This window comes from Panthera tigris, chromosome C2, assembly GCF_018350195.1.
Source record: "Panthera tigris isolate Pti1 chromosome C2, P.tigris_Pti1_mat1.1, whole genome shotgun sequence".
NCBI classification, from domain to species: domain Eukaryota; kingdom Metazoa; phylum Chordata; class Mammalia; order Carnivora; family Felidae; genus Panthera; species Panthera tigris.
In genome coordinates, this window is record NC_056668.1 from 151,203,679 (window position 1) to 151,220,542 (window position 16,864).

General features: G+C 38.0%; 1 protein-coding gene across 3 annotated transcripts in view; it reads right to left on the minus strand.

Moving 5' to 3' along the window:
- The window catches only part of OXSR1 (oxidative stress responsive kinase 1), a 101,488-nt gene that overhangs the window by 13,827 nt on the left and 70,797 nt on the right, over positions 1 to 16,864 (minus strand). For all 3 annotated transcript variants that reach the window (XM_007081046.3, XM_042956245.1, XM_042956246.1), the window contains exons 7-11: positions 16,127 to 16,228; positions 13,826 to 13,959; positions 6,784 to 6,832; positions 6,049 to 6,114; positions 3,112 to 3,234 (exon numbers count right to left, since the gene is read on the minus strand). In XM_007081046.3, the coding sequence (XP_007081108.2) occupies positions 3,112 to 3,234; positions 6,049 to 6,114; positions 6,784 to 6,832; positions 13,826 to 13,959; positions 16,127 to 16,228 (474 nt within the window). The remainder of the gene's footprint in view (positions 1 to 3,111; positions 3,235 to 6,048; positions 6,115 to 6,783; positions 6,833 to 13,825; positions 13,960 to 16,126; positions 16,229 to 16,864) is intronic.

Sequence of the window (16,864 nt, forward strand, 5' to 3'; positions counted from 1 at the left end):
CAATCTGGGCCTTGTATTATTATGATTTTTTTTTTTTTTTTAAGAAAACACTTTTTTTTTGACAAAAGAAGATATTCCAGATTCATCTTGTATTTTCCCTGTGTAAGCCCTGGAATCAGCCATTTCTCCAAGGGGCCCTTGTTCTTTTAGTACAGAATGGCATTAAAGACCAAGATCTGGGCATAAATTGTGCTCACTGTTCTTGTTTTCCTGACTCTCTGCATACCTGGTAACCTCTGATTGGATACCAGATACTGTGAATTTTATCTTGCTGCATGCTGATAATTTTGTATTTCTATAAATCTTCTTGAGCTTTGTTCTGGAGTACAGTCAAATTACTTGGAAACAGTTTCATCCTTTCGGATTTTGCTTTATGAGTTGTTGACTGGATCTGGAGCAGTGCTCAATCTAGGGCTATACGCTCCCCACTACGTAGACAAGCTTTCTGAGAACTCTACCCAATGTCTTGTGAATGACAGGTTTCCACACTCTGGCTGGTGGAAATGGGCACTGCTGCTGGCTCTCTGTGAGGGCTGGGTGCTGCTACCCCGTCTCAGGAGGTTTTCTCACATGTATTCCTTGAAGAGTATTCCACTGAACCCTCACAAGGGAACCTCTGCAGACTTCTGAGCTTCTCTCTGTGTGTAGCTCTCTCCTCCCTGGTACTCTACTGATTTATCTGCTTCCGTCTCCCTGGACTCTTAGCCCTATTTCCTCAACTCAGGAAAACACTTTTCAAGCCATAATGAAGGGAATAGTCAATCAAATAAAACTGCTCCATAAATGGAAGACTGAGCAGAGAAGGACATTAAAATGGTTATTATAACTATACTATAGTTATAATACACATTAGCTTCAAAAAGTTAAGTAGAGACATGAAAGTGTAAAAAATGAACAAGCATGAAATCAAACTTCTAAAATATTACCATGTCTGTGATATAAAATAGACTGAATGGGATTAGCAGCAATCAGATATTGCAGAAGAAAAGATGAATGAATTTGAAGGCCCACAACAGAAACTGTGCAAAATAAGACTGAATAAAAAGAGAATTTTTAAAAAGGAAAATCAGTGAACTTGCAGATAATTTTAAGCAGCCTAATATACATGTTATTGGAGCCTCCGAGGTGCATGAAGGGCAGAAAAAAATATTTGAAAATATAATGGCTGAAAATTTCCAAACTTGATAAAAATCTATACACCCACAGATACATGGAAATAAATAAACCCAGGCATATCAAAATCAAATTGCTCAAAAAACCATTCAAAAAGAAAAAAAATATTAAAAGCAGCAAGAGTAAAAAGACATGTAACTTATAAAAGAACAAGACAAGGGATACCAGATTTCTCAACAGAAACAATGCAAACAAGAATATGGTGAAACAACATCTTCAAAATACTGAAAGAAAAAGCCTATCATTCTAAAATTCTATACCCAGCAAAAGTATCTTTTCAAAACAAAGATACAAACAATAGAGACATTTTTGGACAAAAAAACCTTAAGCAAATCATCACCAACAGATCCACACTACAAAAACTGTTTAGGGAAGTTCTTCAGAACTTCCAAAAAAGGAAATGATATAAAGATGGAAATTTGGATCTCCATAAGAGTCTATTTTGAATATGTGCTGAATTTTGTCAAAGCTTTTTTGGAACGTATCAAAATAAGAATATGACTTGACCTCTCTTTAGGCCTATTAATATTACAAGATTTCCTAATACTGAACCATCCTTGCACCCTACTCCATGTGATCATGGCATTTACTTTCAACATAGTTCAGTTTAGTTTTAAAAGACCCTCCTTTCACAAAAGAATTCACAGCATCAAAAATGGCTAACGTGAAAACTACAAAAGTATATAATTTTCTATGCTGCTTACATATCAGTGTATTAGGTTATAAAATACTATAAAATCTTATATGTATTTCAGAACTACAAAATTTTAAATAAATTTCTCTTACAGTTAGCTAGGGGGTAATAGTCAGACATTGAAACACTATAATTTTTCTTCCCAAATATTGTATGTTGGTCAGAGAAAACACTGTATCATCTCTTTCATAGGAAGCTAGAACTACAAGATTCATGTACCTCTACCTTCCTCTGATCACTTTAATAGAACATTACAAAAGAATACTGATTTAAGGAGGAATCATATGAAAAAGTAAGGAGAAAGTCTCTTTACACACACAGTCTCACATTTTAATAAACTCACAATTGTATGTAATCAAATGTTTATATCTGTTATCTCCTGAAGAGCTTTCCAAGGTTAGAATGTAATAAATTTTTACCAATTTTCCTTGGCAAAGTCTTTACAAACTTACCTCTGCAAAAAGACTAGACTCAAAGACTTCAGCTGACAAGATCAACAAATCTTCAATGTTGACCAGCAAGTCATAAGTGCTATGACGGAGCAGGTCTTATAAGCAGGCAGACATGTACCACCTACCCACCATTCATACCACAAAAAGGTTCTAGGCGGTAAAAGCCACGATGAACCTCAAACATTAGTATTTCTCATGTACATTTCTATTCTTAGGAATGAGTCCTAACAATCAACTTGAGGCATTAACTTTAGGCAAGAGTGATGGAATAAAACCAAAACAAGACCTCTGTCTACACACACACACACACACACACACACACACACGCATGCACCCACGTACATAAACACCAAAACATACACCTTCCAGGATATACCAACTGAAGAAAGGTATATTGTTCTTCTTCAGGCAGAAGGTTAGCAGACTTCAGGGAAAAAGTTTTGATTGTTAGGCTTTCAAGTTCAATAATCTCTTCTTCTGCAATGTCTCATCAGCCATTAATCCTATCAAGTGTATTCTCATCTCAGACAAAGTAGTCCCCTTCTCTAGATTTTGGTCATTTTCATATGCCCTAAATATCATATCCAAACAGATGTGCCAGTCCACTTTTTCACGTAGAATTAAATGGGTTCCTATTGTTAATAACTCGCTCAAGGAAATTCTATCACTAACCCTTGTATTTTTCACACTTCAGCTGTCAAACTGAACAGAACCAAAGAATATAGCATATCTCAGAGGCTTCAGACAAAAAGACAGAGCTCTAGCTAAAGCACACAGCTTAACAAAACTTACCCTGAGTTGTGAAATTGCTGCTTTCCCTTCCTCACTTTCTTCATCAAATTCATCATCACTCCACTCCCAGCCGCCATCTTCTGTCTTATGAAGGCGGCCACTAGAACCTGGTACTCTCCGAACCTGCACATTAGGAAGGGAGATGTGGATTATGGTAGTGCTTGGTATTTACTAGGTATAGTATACATATCTTCTACTCCTCACTTGCTCTTTGTGCTCCACTATCGGTCTTTACTCCCACGACTGACTTTCCCTACACTTCTATACTCTTGAGCCCAAACACCATCCAAATCCTTCTTCTGTCAAGTCACAGACCAAATCTTATCAATGGTTTCATGTTCCGAGAAATTTAAAAGTTTTTTCAGCCCCCAAAATAAATAAATCCAAGATAAAGAAGATTCTGCTTTTTTCATTTTAAAAATCACAATTATACCTACAGTTTCAAGAGTACTATAGCTGCACAAGTTTTGTTAAGAAAAACAGCAATTTCCTAACTTTTATCCTCTTACTCACAGGGAGCCACTTTTAAGTCATTTTGGCTTATTCTTTTTAAATCAACATTCATCTCTCTAAGACTGTGTTCTTATTATTACCCCTTGAATTTTTGGTTTTAGGAATTATCTACTGGACTTCGAACTATAAAAGATGAGAAGTTAATCCTATTATCAACCCCCCTCTTTTCTCAAGATACATTGTAATTTTGGTTAAATCAAAATTCAGTGTTTCCATGACATGATTGTATAAATGATACAGTTAAGTCTTATTGTGTATTACAATTACTTTTGTCTACTGTATAACTTTTTTGTTTCCCCTATAGTTAATATTTGCTTATTTTTATGTACTTGTCATATTCATCCCCAAATTCTCTGTATAAATCTCCTCTCACCATATTCATATACGTTATTAGGTATTCATCACCTCCCTGAGGAAGACCCTCACCAGAGCCTCCCACCTAGACTGGTTTCACACCAGCTCTGGACTTCAGATCTCAGTCTATCAACAGCTCTGTTTCCTGGACCACATGACTTCCTTGTTCTCAGTTTAAGCACTTCCTCCATTATTAGCATAGCACATTAACTGAAGCCATGCATTTCTCAACTTTTCGAGTCCATCCCTACGCTTCACTTATAGTTTGCCTGGTAAAAAAGTCTGGGTTAGTAGAAAAACTTTCTTTCATAATGTTGCACACAACTGCTTCGTTGTGACCTGGCTTCCAGAGGAGCAGTCCGTGATCTTTCCCCTTTCTCTGGAAGCTATGGGATCTTTTTTTTTTGCCTCCAGTATTCTAAGCTAGCATGGCAATGTGTCTTAGTGCTGGTCTATTTCCATTCATTGCACTAGGGCTCTTTCAATCTGGAAATTCAGGACTATCTGTTTTGGAAGTTTTTCTTGAATTATTTCTTCAGTGATTTCCCTTGTTTTTCTCGGTTCTGCTTTTCTAGAACTCTTTACTCAAAGACTGAACCTTCTCAAATGATCCTCTAATGTTGTTGTCTTTTTCTCCTGTAATCTATCTCTTGGCCATCTGGGGTCTATTTTCTGGGAAATTTCCTCAGCTGTACCATACAACCTGTGTATTGAATATTTTCATTTCTTCTCCGACGTTTTCAATTTCCAAGAGCTTTTTGTTCATGGAGGTGTCACTGTCTATATGCTCCTCTTCTAAAGTAACAGCTTTAGGGGCGTCTGGGTGGTTCAGTTGGTTAGGCATCTGACTTCGGCTCAGGTCATGATCTCACGGTTGTGAGTTCGGGCCCCACGTCGGGCTCTGTGCTGACAGGTCAGACCCGGAGCCTGCTTTGGATTCTGTGTTTCCTTCTCTCTCTCTCCCTGTACCCCACTCATGCTCTGTCTCTTTCTCTCTCAAAAATAAACATGTAAAAAACATTTAAAGTAACAGCTTTATTGAGATATAATTCATATACCATATAATAATACCATTTAAGGCATCCAATTCCATTTTTTTTTAGTATATTCAGAGTTGTGAAACCATCTCTACAATTAAATCCAGATCACTTTCCTCACTTCCCCACACCGCAAAAAACACCACATAACCATCAGCAGTCACTGCCCGTTTCCGTACGATCCTCCCAGTCCTGGGCAACCTTGCATCCACTTTGTCTCTGTACGTTTGCCTATTCTGGACATTTCACATAAATAGAATCAGATAATATGTGGTCTTTTATAACCAGCTTATGATGAGCATAAGGTTTTAAAGGTTTTACTCACATTAGGACATGTATCAGCACTTCATTTCTTTTTACTGATGAATAAATATTTCATCATATGGACACATGACATTTTATATATCCATTCACCAAGAGATGAAGAATCGGGTTGTTTCCACTTTTTGGTTATTATGAATAATGCTGCTGGGAACATTCCTGTACGCATCTTTGTGTGTACATGTTTTCCATTCTCCCAGGTATGCCTAGGAGTGGAACTCCTCCTATGCTCATATGGAAGCTTTGTTGAGTCTTTTGAGAAACTCCCAGACTACTTTCTAACGTGGCTGCACCACCTCACATTTTCATCAGTAGCGCGAGGGTTCCAATTTCCCTACATCTTTATCAACACTTGCTATTGTCTGTCTTTTTTATTATAATCAACCTAGTGGGTCGTCACTGTTTTTGTGTAGTGTGAGGAAAGGGCTCAACTCCACAATTCACTCTGCTGCCTGCAAACAGTGATTTAACAGAGTCCAGAATTAATTCATCAATTGTGTAACATCCCTTTTCATTCTAGTAGACAGTTCACATAGGCATACTGTGGACTAATGATATTTGATGAATAAAAATATATCAAAGGATGCTAAAGAATTGAAAAAAATGAGTACTATACTATTAACAAAGAATTACTTAACATATACTTTCAAAATGCAGAAGTAAATTTACTCTAACAAATTTCCTAGAAAACTGGAGTTAAATCCCCATTTACCTTTTTAGCTCTTTCAGAAATAGTTGGTGCTCTCTGCAGTATTTTTTCTTGAAGAAATTCTTTATTCTGCAGAGGAAAAATACGTTTTCTTCTTAAAAGAAGCTTTTATTGAACCACAGAAATTGACACAGAATATTCAAGCACAAGTAAAATACCATATAGTAACTTTTATAAAGAAGTCTGAGGAACGCTTCCATTCTTTTATTCTGAGATTGAAGCTCCTTTAGTACATTACTACCATGGTTTCACAAACTGAGACAGAGCCTTAGTGTGCTGTATGAATATTATCAATGAAAAGTTTGCTTTACCCTAGGTCCTTTAGGATCATGGTCCCACACTTCCAACTACAGTAACATCACACTTACCCGTTAGCTTTGGGAAATGAGAGTTTTACCAAATTCAGTAGTAAAACCTTTGAACTGAGAGTTCAGTATTTTTCACAGATTGTATTTATAATGGCAATATTCATTGTTCTCGTTCTAAGTTTAACCTGATGTTTAAATTAATTAATATGAAAAACACATTTACCAATTCTAAAGCATGTGTCTTAATTACCAAAGGTTGTACAAATAATGCCCCCAGCAATTATTTGATCTACTTTTCCAAACATCACTTTTAGATCACTTTTCCAAACATTATCATCTAAAGATAAAACAATTTCTGAGCAGTGAATCTAATTTAGGTAGCTGAGGTAGGTCACACGAACACATAAAATCAAACGTTAGCAGTTCTTACCTTTGCTTTTTGGAAAAATTTGTGCCTTAACAGTTCTGCTGCTGTTGGTCTAAAACCAGAAAAGAACGTTTTAATAGTTAATTCAAGTGTAACTGTGGGTTTCCATCTTCAAAAATGAGAAAATGATTTCTTGAGCAGCAAGATAAAATCTCAGTGTTCTCCACTTTCCTTAACGGGCTAAAAAGCAAAAAGCAGGATAAACTCGGTACAAGACATTGAGTAGAGAAGAAAACCCAAATAGAAATGTTCTGATAATAATTATTGTAGGTTCTTTGCAAAATTCATTAGTGAAATGTTTCTTTTGGAATCATGATTTCTTAGTGGCTTCCAATATACTTGCTATTATTTTCTCAAGAATATTATTTCCCAATAATATAGACAATATCTACTTCAACAAGTCGTAAAAATAAATTTAATCTCACATAGAGGAAATGGACCAAATCAAGCTGCTTCTTGTCATGTGGCTGCTTGCCAGCCTTCAACTTATGTAAATACATAGTCTTAAAAATAGATCTGATGGGGCCTGGGTGGCTCAGTTGATTAAGCATCTTGATTTCAGCTCAGTTTGTGATCTCATGATTGCGAGACTGAGCCCTGCATCAGCCTCAGAACTGGACATGGAGCCTACTTAAGATTCTTTCTCCCTCTCTCTCTGCCCCTCCACTGCTTGCACTCTATCTCAACACACACACACACACACACACACACACACACACACACACACACACGCACGCAAATAGATCTCACAATTTCCTTTAAAAAATTGAAGATTCTAAAAGTAATGTATATATTCCCCAAATTGACTCTAAATTCAGTTTTTAACTGTACAGATAAAGGCATCATCACTGTCAATTGTACAAACTTTTAAATAGTATGTTTGAGAATAAAGAATAAACAATACTACACTTAAGAGACTGGACCTGATTACACCACATATCCCACTATGTAACTCTGAGCAAATCTCTTCTCTAAGGTTCTGTATTACCTACCTGGTCAAGCCCCTGAAGGCAGTGGTTCTTAAATACGACTGTGTACGTACTATTCTATCTGGGAGTTTCAAAAAAAAAATCCCAATGCCCAGGCTGTACCCCATATCAATTAAAGCAGAATCAGTGTGGGGGGGGGGTGGTGGTGGGGGGCATCAGTAGTTTTTAAAATTTCCCAGGTGGTTTTAATGTGCATTCACACTTGAGAAGAACCAGGGCTTCAAAGAAGATTGAGAAAACAGATTTGAATGTGCTATGCAAACTGAAAGTAGACCTTACCCTTCCTGTGTTATTAATTATTGTACCAAAAAAAAATGTTTTTTAATGTTTATTTTTGAGAGGGAGAGACACAGAGTGTGAGAGGGAGAGGATCAGAGAGAGAGAGGGAGACACAGAATGCAAAGCAGGCTCCAGGCTCTGACCTATCAGCACAGAGCCCGACGCGGGGCTCGAACTCACCAACAGTGAGATCAGACCTGAGCCGAGGTCAGATGCTCAACCAACTGAGCCACCCAGGCACCCCCTCTATGTTCTCATTCAATCAAGATTTCAGTATGGTCAACAGTTTGCACACCACTGCTTCTTATGGTTCATCCCTTTCTTCTAGGTTCATTTCCTTCTTTCTAAAGTTCTCTCTCTCTCTCTATGTATATATATATGTACATATGTGTATGTACATATATATACATATGTGTATGTACATATATATGTATATATACATATGTGTATATACACATATATGTATATATATATACACATATGTGTATATATATATTTAATCCAAGTTAGTTACCATACAGTGTAATATTAATTTCAGGAAAAGAATTTAGTGATTCATCACTTACATAGAAGTGCTCATCCCAACAATTGCCCTCCTTAATGTCCATCACACATTTATCCCTTCCCCCCACCCACCTCCCCTCCAGCAACCTCAGTTTGTTCTCTGTATTTAAGTCCTACGGTTTGTCTCCCTCTCTGTTTTTATCTTAATTTTGCTTCCCTTACCCTATGTTCATCTGTTTTGTTTCTTAAATTCCACGAATGAAATTATATAATATCTGTTTTTCTCTAACTTATTTCGCATAGCATAATACAGTCTAGTTCCATCCACGTTGTTGCAAATGGCAAGATTTCACTTTTTGATTGCTGAATATATATGTACATATATACATATGTGTGAATATATATGTGTGAATATATATGTATATATACATATATATGTGTGTATATATATGTATATGTATGTATATATACACACACACACTCACACACACATATATATATATATATATACATACATACACACACACACACACACACACACCCCACATCTACTTTATCCATTCATTAGTCAATGGACATTAAGGCTCTTTCCATACTTTGGCTATTGTCGATAGCACTGCTATAAACACTGGGATACACGTGCCCCACAGAATCAGCATTTTTGTATCCTTTAGATAAATACATAGTAGTGCAATTGCTGAGTTGTAGGGTAGTTCTATTTTTAAATTTTTGAGGAAGCTCCACACTGTTTTCCAGAGCGGCTGCACCAGTGTGCATACCCATCAACAGTGCAAGAGGTTCCTCTTTCTCCTCATCCTCGTCAACATCTGTCGTTGCCTCAGTTGTTAATTTTAGCCATTCTTACAGGTTTGAGGTGGTATCTCATTGTGGTTGTGATTTATATTTCCCTGATAATGAATGATAATGATAAAGTAAAATTTACAGGAGTTGTTTGATAAAACGTGATTGGAAATTTTTGTCTGAAAAAATCTCAATTTCATGCTTATTCTTGAATAAGAGTTTGACCGGATGGAGAATTCTGGGTTAACAGTAATTTTCTTTCAGCATTATTCCGGTATATTCTGGCCTCAACTGATTATTATTGGGAAAGTGGCTATCAGTCTACCTGCTATTCCTCAGTAGGTAATCTGCCCCCTCAGTTTGCATTTAATAGATTCTCTTTGCCTTTGTAGTTTCATGACTCATGTACAAATGGGAAAAGGGAAATACCGCTTGGAATTTGGGGGGATGGTTCTTTAATCTGAGGATATAGGTATTTCATCAATTCTACAAAATTCTCAGCCATTATTTCTTTGAATATTGCTTCTCCCATTCTCTCTAATCTCTCCTGGAAAGTTTCTATATGTGCATGTGTATGTATGTACACGTGGATGTACATATGCATGCATGCACATGCGCGCGCACACACACACACACACACACTGAACCTTTTCATTCTGTCCCCCAAATGTTCATCATTCTTTTCTATTTCCATTTAAAAAAATTTTTTTTTAACGTTTATTTATTTTTGAGACAGAGAGTGACACAGCATGAACGGGGGAGCGTCAGAGAGAGAGGGAGACACAGAATCTGAAGCAGGTTCCAGGCTCTGAGCTGTCGGCACAGAGCCTGACGCGGGGCTCGAACTCATGACCGCGAAATCATGACCTGAGCTGAAGTCGGGAGCTTAACCGACTGAGCCACCAGGCGCCCCTCTATTTCCATTTTTAAAAATCTTTCCGTGTTGCATTCTGAGCCATTTCCTCAATATAGTGTAGTGTGATTGAGTAAGAGCAGGAACTCTACAGTCAAATTGTATGGGTGGCAATTCTAGCTCCAACATTTTCTGGCTGTGTGACTTTGGGCAATGGTACTTAACCTATGTTTCAGTTTCATTCGTAAAACAGCGAAGATAATAGTGTCATCCTCAAGGGATGATATATGTTAAGATGATGTATGTCCAGTGTTTACAACACTACCTGGTAACTTGATTAGGAGTCAATAAATAATTCTCTTTTTTGTGTGCTTTACTGGCTGTTCTATTTAACCAACCCATCTAAGTTTTTTTCTGAACTTGGAAATGTTCTCAACAAGGTATAATTTTGGCTTACAAACTGGAAATAGATGTTCTACAGCTTCTAGATATTTTTCTTTTTTAAAAAACTTTTTTATTTTGAAATAATTTTAAGCTTATAGGAAGATGCAAAGATACTACAGTGTTCCTACATGCCTGTCACCAGCTTCCCCTAATGCTGACATTTTATATAACCATGGTATAATTATCAAGATATTAACTAAACTAAAAATATTAACATTGCTATACTATTATAGAATTTATTTTTAAAAATATTTATATTTATTTATTTTTGAGAGACAGCCCGTGCCCATAAGCAGGGGAGGGGCAGAGAGAGACAGTGGGAGATACAGAATCCTAAGCAGGCTCCTGTTGGCATAGAGCCCGACGTGGTGCTCAAAGCCACAAACTGTGAGATCATGACCTGAGCTGGAGTCCGACACTTAACTAACCCAGGCGCCCCAATTACAGTCTTTAATATATTAATATTGGTATAACACTATAAACTATAGACTTTATTCAGATTTCCCCAGTTTTTGCTCTAACGTCGTGTGTCTGTTCCGCGATCTGATTAAGGACACCACGTTTCAATTAGTCTTCATGTTTTTTTATCTCCTCCAATCTGGGATACTTCCTCAGTCGTCCCTTTCCTTACTTGTGAAGAGTGCTGGTCAGGGAGTCTGTAGCTTATTCCTCAATCTGGATGTGTCTGATGTTTTCTCACTACAGACTGAAGTTAAAGATTTTGGGAAGGAACATTTCAGAGGTGATACGCCCTGCACCTTGTATCAGGGAGCATATAATAATCAATATGCCTTCTTACTGGTGAGGTTAACCTGGATCACTTGTGACAGAGGTGTCCACCAGGTTTCTCCACTCTGAAGCTACTATATTTCCTTTTTCATACTCGATTCATCAGAAGCAAAACACTAAGTCTAGCCTACGCTCAAGGCAATCCATTAAATTTTACATTTTTGTTACTTTATTTTTCATTGCTAAGCAGCTTTGTTTGTTTTCTTGGTCACAGTCATATCCTTTTCTTATGGTTTTGATTTCTTCCATTAGGATTTTAATTATTATTTCTTCTTAAATTTTTAACGTTTTTATTTATTTTTGAGACAGAGAGAGATAGAGCACAAGCAGGGGAGGGGCAGGGAGAGAGGGAGACACAGAATGCGAAGCAGGCTCCAGGCTCTGAGCTGTCAGCACAGAGCCCGATGTGGGGCTTGAACTCATGGACTGTGAGATCATGACCTGAGCTGAAGTCGGACGCTTAACGGACTGAGCCACCCAGGCGCCCCAATTATTTTAAATATACTTATTTTATAGATTCTTCAGGTATCTCTGCATTATCCAAAGCTTCTGAAGCACGGATTCTCCTGTTCGCTGTGTCTGCAGACTCTAGTTTGCTGTGTACTATCTTACTGTGTGTTTTATAATTTCGGATTGTGATCTCTTCAATGGGGCATTATTTGGAGGAACCTCACGGACCTCGAGTTTTGAACAGTTCGAACAGTACAGTTTTCTAGTTGCTTCTGTCAGAAATAAAATTGGCTTGGCAATAATTCTTTTTGACTCTTTAATCTTGTGGGTTCCTGGATAATATGGGTAGTATAAATTCAGACTGTCAACCTACACAATGTCCTGGTCAGAGGATTTGATTATTCAAGACGAGTTTTTGGTGTGTCTTTGTGATGATGGACACATATTTTGTTTTCTGGTCCATCCTTTTACTAAGAAGGCTGACTTGTGGAGGTCTTAGTCTGAAGCAGGGATCTCAGTTCAGATCCCCAATGGCTGGACCCAAGATCTCATTTCCAGTCCCACGTGGGAGTTTGAAATCTAACCGAGTAGGTTATTAAAAGGAACAGTGTCCCACTGAGGGCAGCCACAGGAGTGGTTCATGATATTTCTTCCCTGATTTGTTTTTTTTTTTTAAGTTTGATAAATTTGTTCAGCATTTATAGGTGTTTGTGACAAAGTCTGTTATTTTAGTTAATTAACTAAAGCAGAAGCAAAAGTCTCCTATCTTTTATACCAATTTGTTCAGAAACAAAGTTCTAATGGCACAAGTTTGACCTTTGCTACCTATTTTTCTTACCTTTTCTAATATTTCCAACAATAAACTCTGAAGCCCCATTAAGTATACTGAAGACATGACTTCGATTGAAATCTTTTATTTTTGTTGATCTTCACAGAAATCAAAATTTAAAAATTCTTAGTGCTAAAAAACTGAGTGGAATATGTATGTGAAACAGAAAAATGAGATACAGAACAAAATGAACCCTAGTTCAGAATCAGAAGTTTTGGATTCAAGTCCCACCTCAATGACTAGGTAGCTCATTGACCTCACAGATAAAAGGTTGTACTCAGTGACTTCCAACATATTTGATTCTGTTTAATTCATAAAGATACACACATTAGATGATCATGTTTATTCACTTACTTGGCATCCAATCTGTCTAGTGTTACCAAGTAAGGGCTATGAATTTTTGGTATGATTACTAAAATCTTTCCAATAAGGAAATACATATATGATTACTTGGCCTTAGATATAACATTGGCTATGTGTATTTCTTTTGTTATTAAAATTGTAAACAGGGGCGCCTGGGTGGCTCAGTCGGTTGAGCGTCCGACTTCGGCTCAGGTCACGATCTCGCGGTCCGTGAGTTCGAGCCCTGCGTCGGGCTCTGTGCTGACATCTCGGAACCTGGAGCCTGTTTCAGATTCTGTGTCTCCCTCTCTCTGACCCTCCCCCGTTCATGCTCTGTCTCTCTCTGTCTCAAAAATAAATAAACGTTAAAAATAAATAAATAAATAAAAAATTGTAAACAGCATTAAGATACTTGTTTGCTCATAACTTTTAAGTACAAGCTGAAAACAAGTCCTCCCACTAACTTGGCATTTTATTAACACAGAGAGTTCACAATGTACAGATTTATAAAAACGTAACCAGGAAATAGCTGAACTATTTAGAGTATACACTGTATACTAAAAAGAAGGGAGAAAGTAATTAATTTCATTTCCAATCTAGTGTAATAGTCTCTGTATATTTTTTCTAAAGTTTATATTTAAATAAATATATGTGAATATGCAGAAATAATTTTGTGCACATGAATGTAGGTATGTGATACTTAGACTTCCCACAATGGTTCACATATTTCATGAAGACAAACGTAACCTTTATCTCATATTTTACCTTTTTTCTGGATCCTTTTGAAGGCACAATGAAATCATTTTCCTAAATGATTTTCCATATTTTTTCAGCATTTCTTTGTCTTGAACGCCAGTTTCCAGAGAAGGAGGATCATTTTGTAGTGTCAGCATTAAAACCTGGAAGAATTTTCGATACAACATAAACTTGTGAAGATTCAGTAAAGTACTGTGGCCAAGATTCTTCAATATAGACAACCTCACAATACATGAGGCTGTATTTTCTGAAAGTTCACATCTAGACCAGTTGTTTGGAACACTGTTATTTAGACCTTTTCCACACAAACAATATCCTACAGACAGCTGGCTTCCCAGGTAACAGTAACTGTTGCAAGGGCTCAACGGTATTAGCAATGAATGTCCTTTAGTTAGAAACCTTTCTTCACAGGGCGCCTGTGTGGCTCAGTCTGTTCAGTACCTGACTCTGGCGTAGATCGTGATCTCATGGTTCCCTCTCGGTCCCTCCCCTGCTCACCCTCTCTCACTCTCAAAATAAAGAAACATTAAAAAACAAAACAAACACAACACCTCTTTCTTCAGGTCCTCTGTCCCCTTCTTCCTTCTTCCTTCCTTCCTTCCTTCCTTCCTTCCTTCCTTCCTTCCTTCCTTCCTCCTTTTTTTCTTTTCTTTCTTTCTTTCTTTCTTTCTTTCTTTCTTTCTTTCTTTCTTTCTTTTTCTTTTTCTTTCTTTCTTTCTCTCTCTCTCTCTCCCTCTTTCTTTCTTTTCTTTCTTTGTTTCTTTCTTTCTTTCTCTCTCTCTCTCTCCCTCTTTCTCTCTCTCTCTCCCTCTTTCTTTCTTTCTCTCTCTCTCTCTCTCTCTCTGTTTCAAGAGCAAGAAGGGGAGGGGCAGAGAGAGACAGAGAGACAGAGACAGAGAATCCCAAGCAGGCTCTCCACTGTCAGCACAGAGCCTGATGTGGGGTTTGAACTCATGAACCACGATATAATGACCTTAGCTGAAATCAAGAGTCAGACACTTCACCAACTGAGCCACTCAGGCTCCTCCTCTGTCCCCATTCTTATACTGCCAAACTACTTTAAAAAAAAATGTAAAGTCAGGGCGCCTGGGTGGCTCAGTCGGTTGAGCACCCAACTTCAGCTCAGGTCATATCTTGCACTTCGTGGGTTCAAGCCCGGAGTCAGGCTCGCTGCTGTCAGCCTGTCAGCGTGCAGCCCGCTTGGGATCCTCTGTCGCTCTCTCTCTGCACCCCCTCGCTTGCACTCTCTCAAAAACAAACATTTAAAAATAAATAAATAAATAAATAATGTAGAATCCTAGCAAAATAATAAAATAAAATAAAATAACAAGTAAAACCATGGCTGATTTTACCTATTCCTGGCTCTGTTTTAACACGACCCCTAGTAATCTGGCCTTCTCTTCCCAGAACTCCTCCAGCACCTGGATCCCAGAAATCGCTGATGCTGCCTACTTAATAGAGCTACGGCCTTTTTCACTTGTCAGTCTTCCACCTTCTCTGCAGTAACTGACTATTTTGATTATTCTGCCCCTCCTAAATCTCTTCCTTCTCTGACTTTCATGGCAACATACTAGCTTGATGCACTGAGGTGTAAGTAATGAAGGTCATATCTATGTGGTGGGATTGGGGGTGATTTGTGTTTTTCTAGACTGTGTGACTTTTTTATAAAAGCATAAGCCATTTTTCTTTTGTTTTTTTAAGTTTATTCATTTGTTTTTGAGACAGAGAACACAGTGGGGGAAGGGCAGAGAGAGAAAGGGAGGGAGGGAGATAGAGAATCCGAAGCAGGGTCCAGACTCCTAGCTGTCAGTGCAGAGCCTGACATGGAGCCCAAACCCCTGGACTACAAGATCATGAGCTGAGTGGAAGTCGGATGCTTAGTCGACTGAGCCACCCTGGCACCCCATAAGCATAAGCCATTTTTCTAAACACAAAGTCAACACTACTTTAAAATAAAATAGGGAATAAAAAGGGGTTGTAGTTAGAATTAACACTTGCTTTTCAGATTCAATTTATATTTTACTGAAATGGACTTACTAAAAGCTGGAGGTATTTCTCATTCCGAGCAAACAGGCTAACATGTATATGTTTGGCTACAATTCTGGAGTCACTGCCGGCAATGGATGAAAAGTAAACCCCATCTCCTCCCCCACCTCCTTTTGAGAAATAAACCATTCCTCTGTCCTCAAAATAGCTTCCCACTTTACAGTTATAAAAACTCATCCTTTTCAAATCCATTCCCTCCTAGGATTAGTCTCTGCAAAGAAACTGGGACATGGGCTGGGGTAGGATGTTGACTGTGAACCTCACCTTCATTGGTGGATATTTATGATAAGGAGCTGCCCCGGTGGCCAGTTCAATTGCTGTGATCCCGAAACTCCAGATGTCCGCTTTGAAATCATAGCCTCGGACCTGTAAAGAACATAAAGGTGTACATGATTACTTTTGCCACCCTAAAAGCACTTTTATTTTATTTCTCTTTTTAGTAATCTCTACACCCAGCCTGGGGCTTGAACCCACAACCCTGAGATCAAGTGTTACATGCTCTTATGACTGAGCCAGCCAGGTGCCCCCAAAAGTACTTTTAAAAGGAAGCTTCTAGGGGCGCCTGGGTGGCTCAGTCGGTTAAGCGGCCGACTTCGGCTCAGGTCATGATTTTGCGGTCCGTGAGTTCAAGCCCTGTGTCAGGCTCTGTGCTGACAGCTCAGAGCCTGGAACCTGTTTCAGATTCTGTGTCTCCCTCTCTCTGACCCTCCCCCGTTCACGCTCTATCTCTTTCTGTCTCAAAAATAAACGTTAAAAAAAAAAAAATTAAAAAAAATAAAAAATAAAAGAAGCTTCTAATATGTATCAAGAACCACGAAAGTGTTCATAAGCTTTTTTTAATTAAAAAAAATTTTTATACTTATTTATTTTTGAGAGAGAGAAACAGAGCATGAGCAGGAGAGGGGCAAAAAGAGAGGGAGACAAGAATCTGAAGCAGGTTCCAGGCTCTAAACTGTCAGTGCAGAGCCTGATGTGGGATTCGAACCCACAAACCGTGAGATC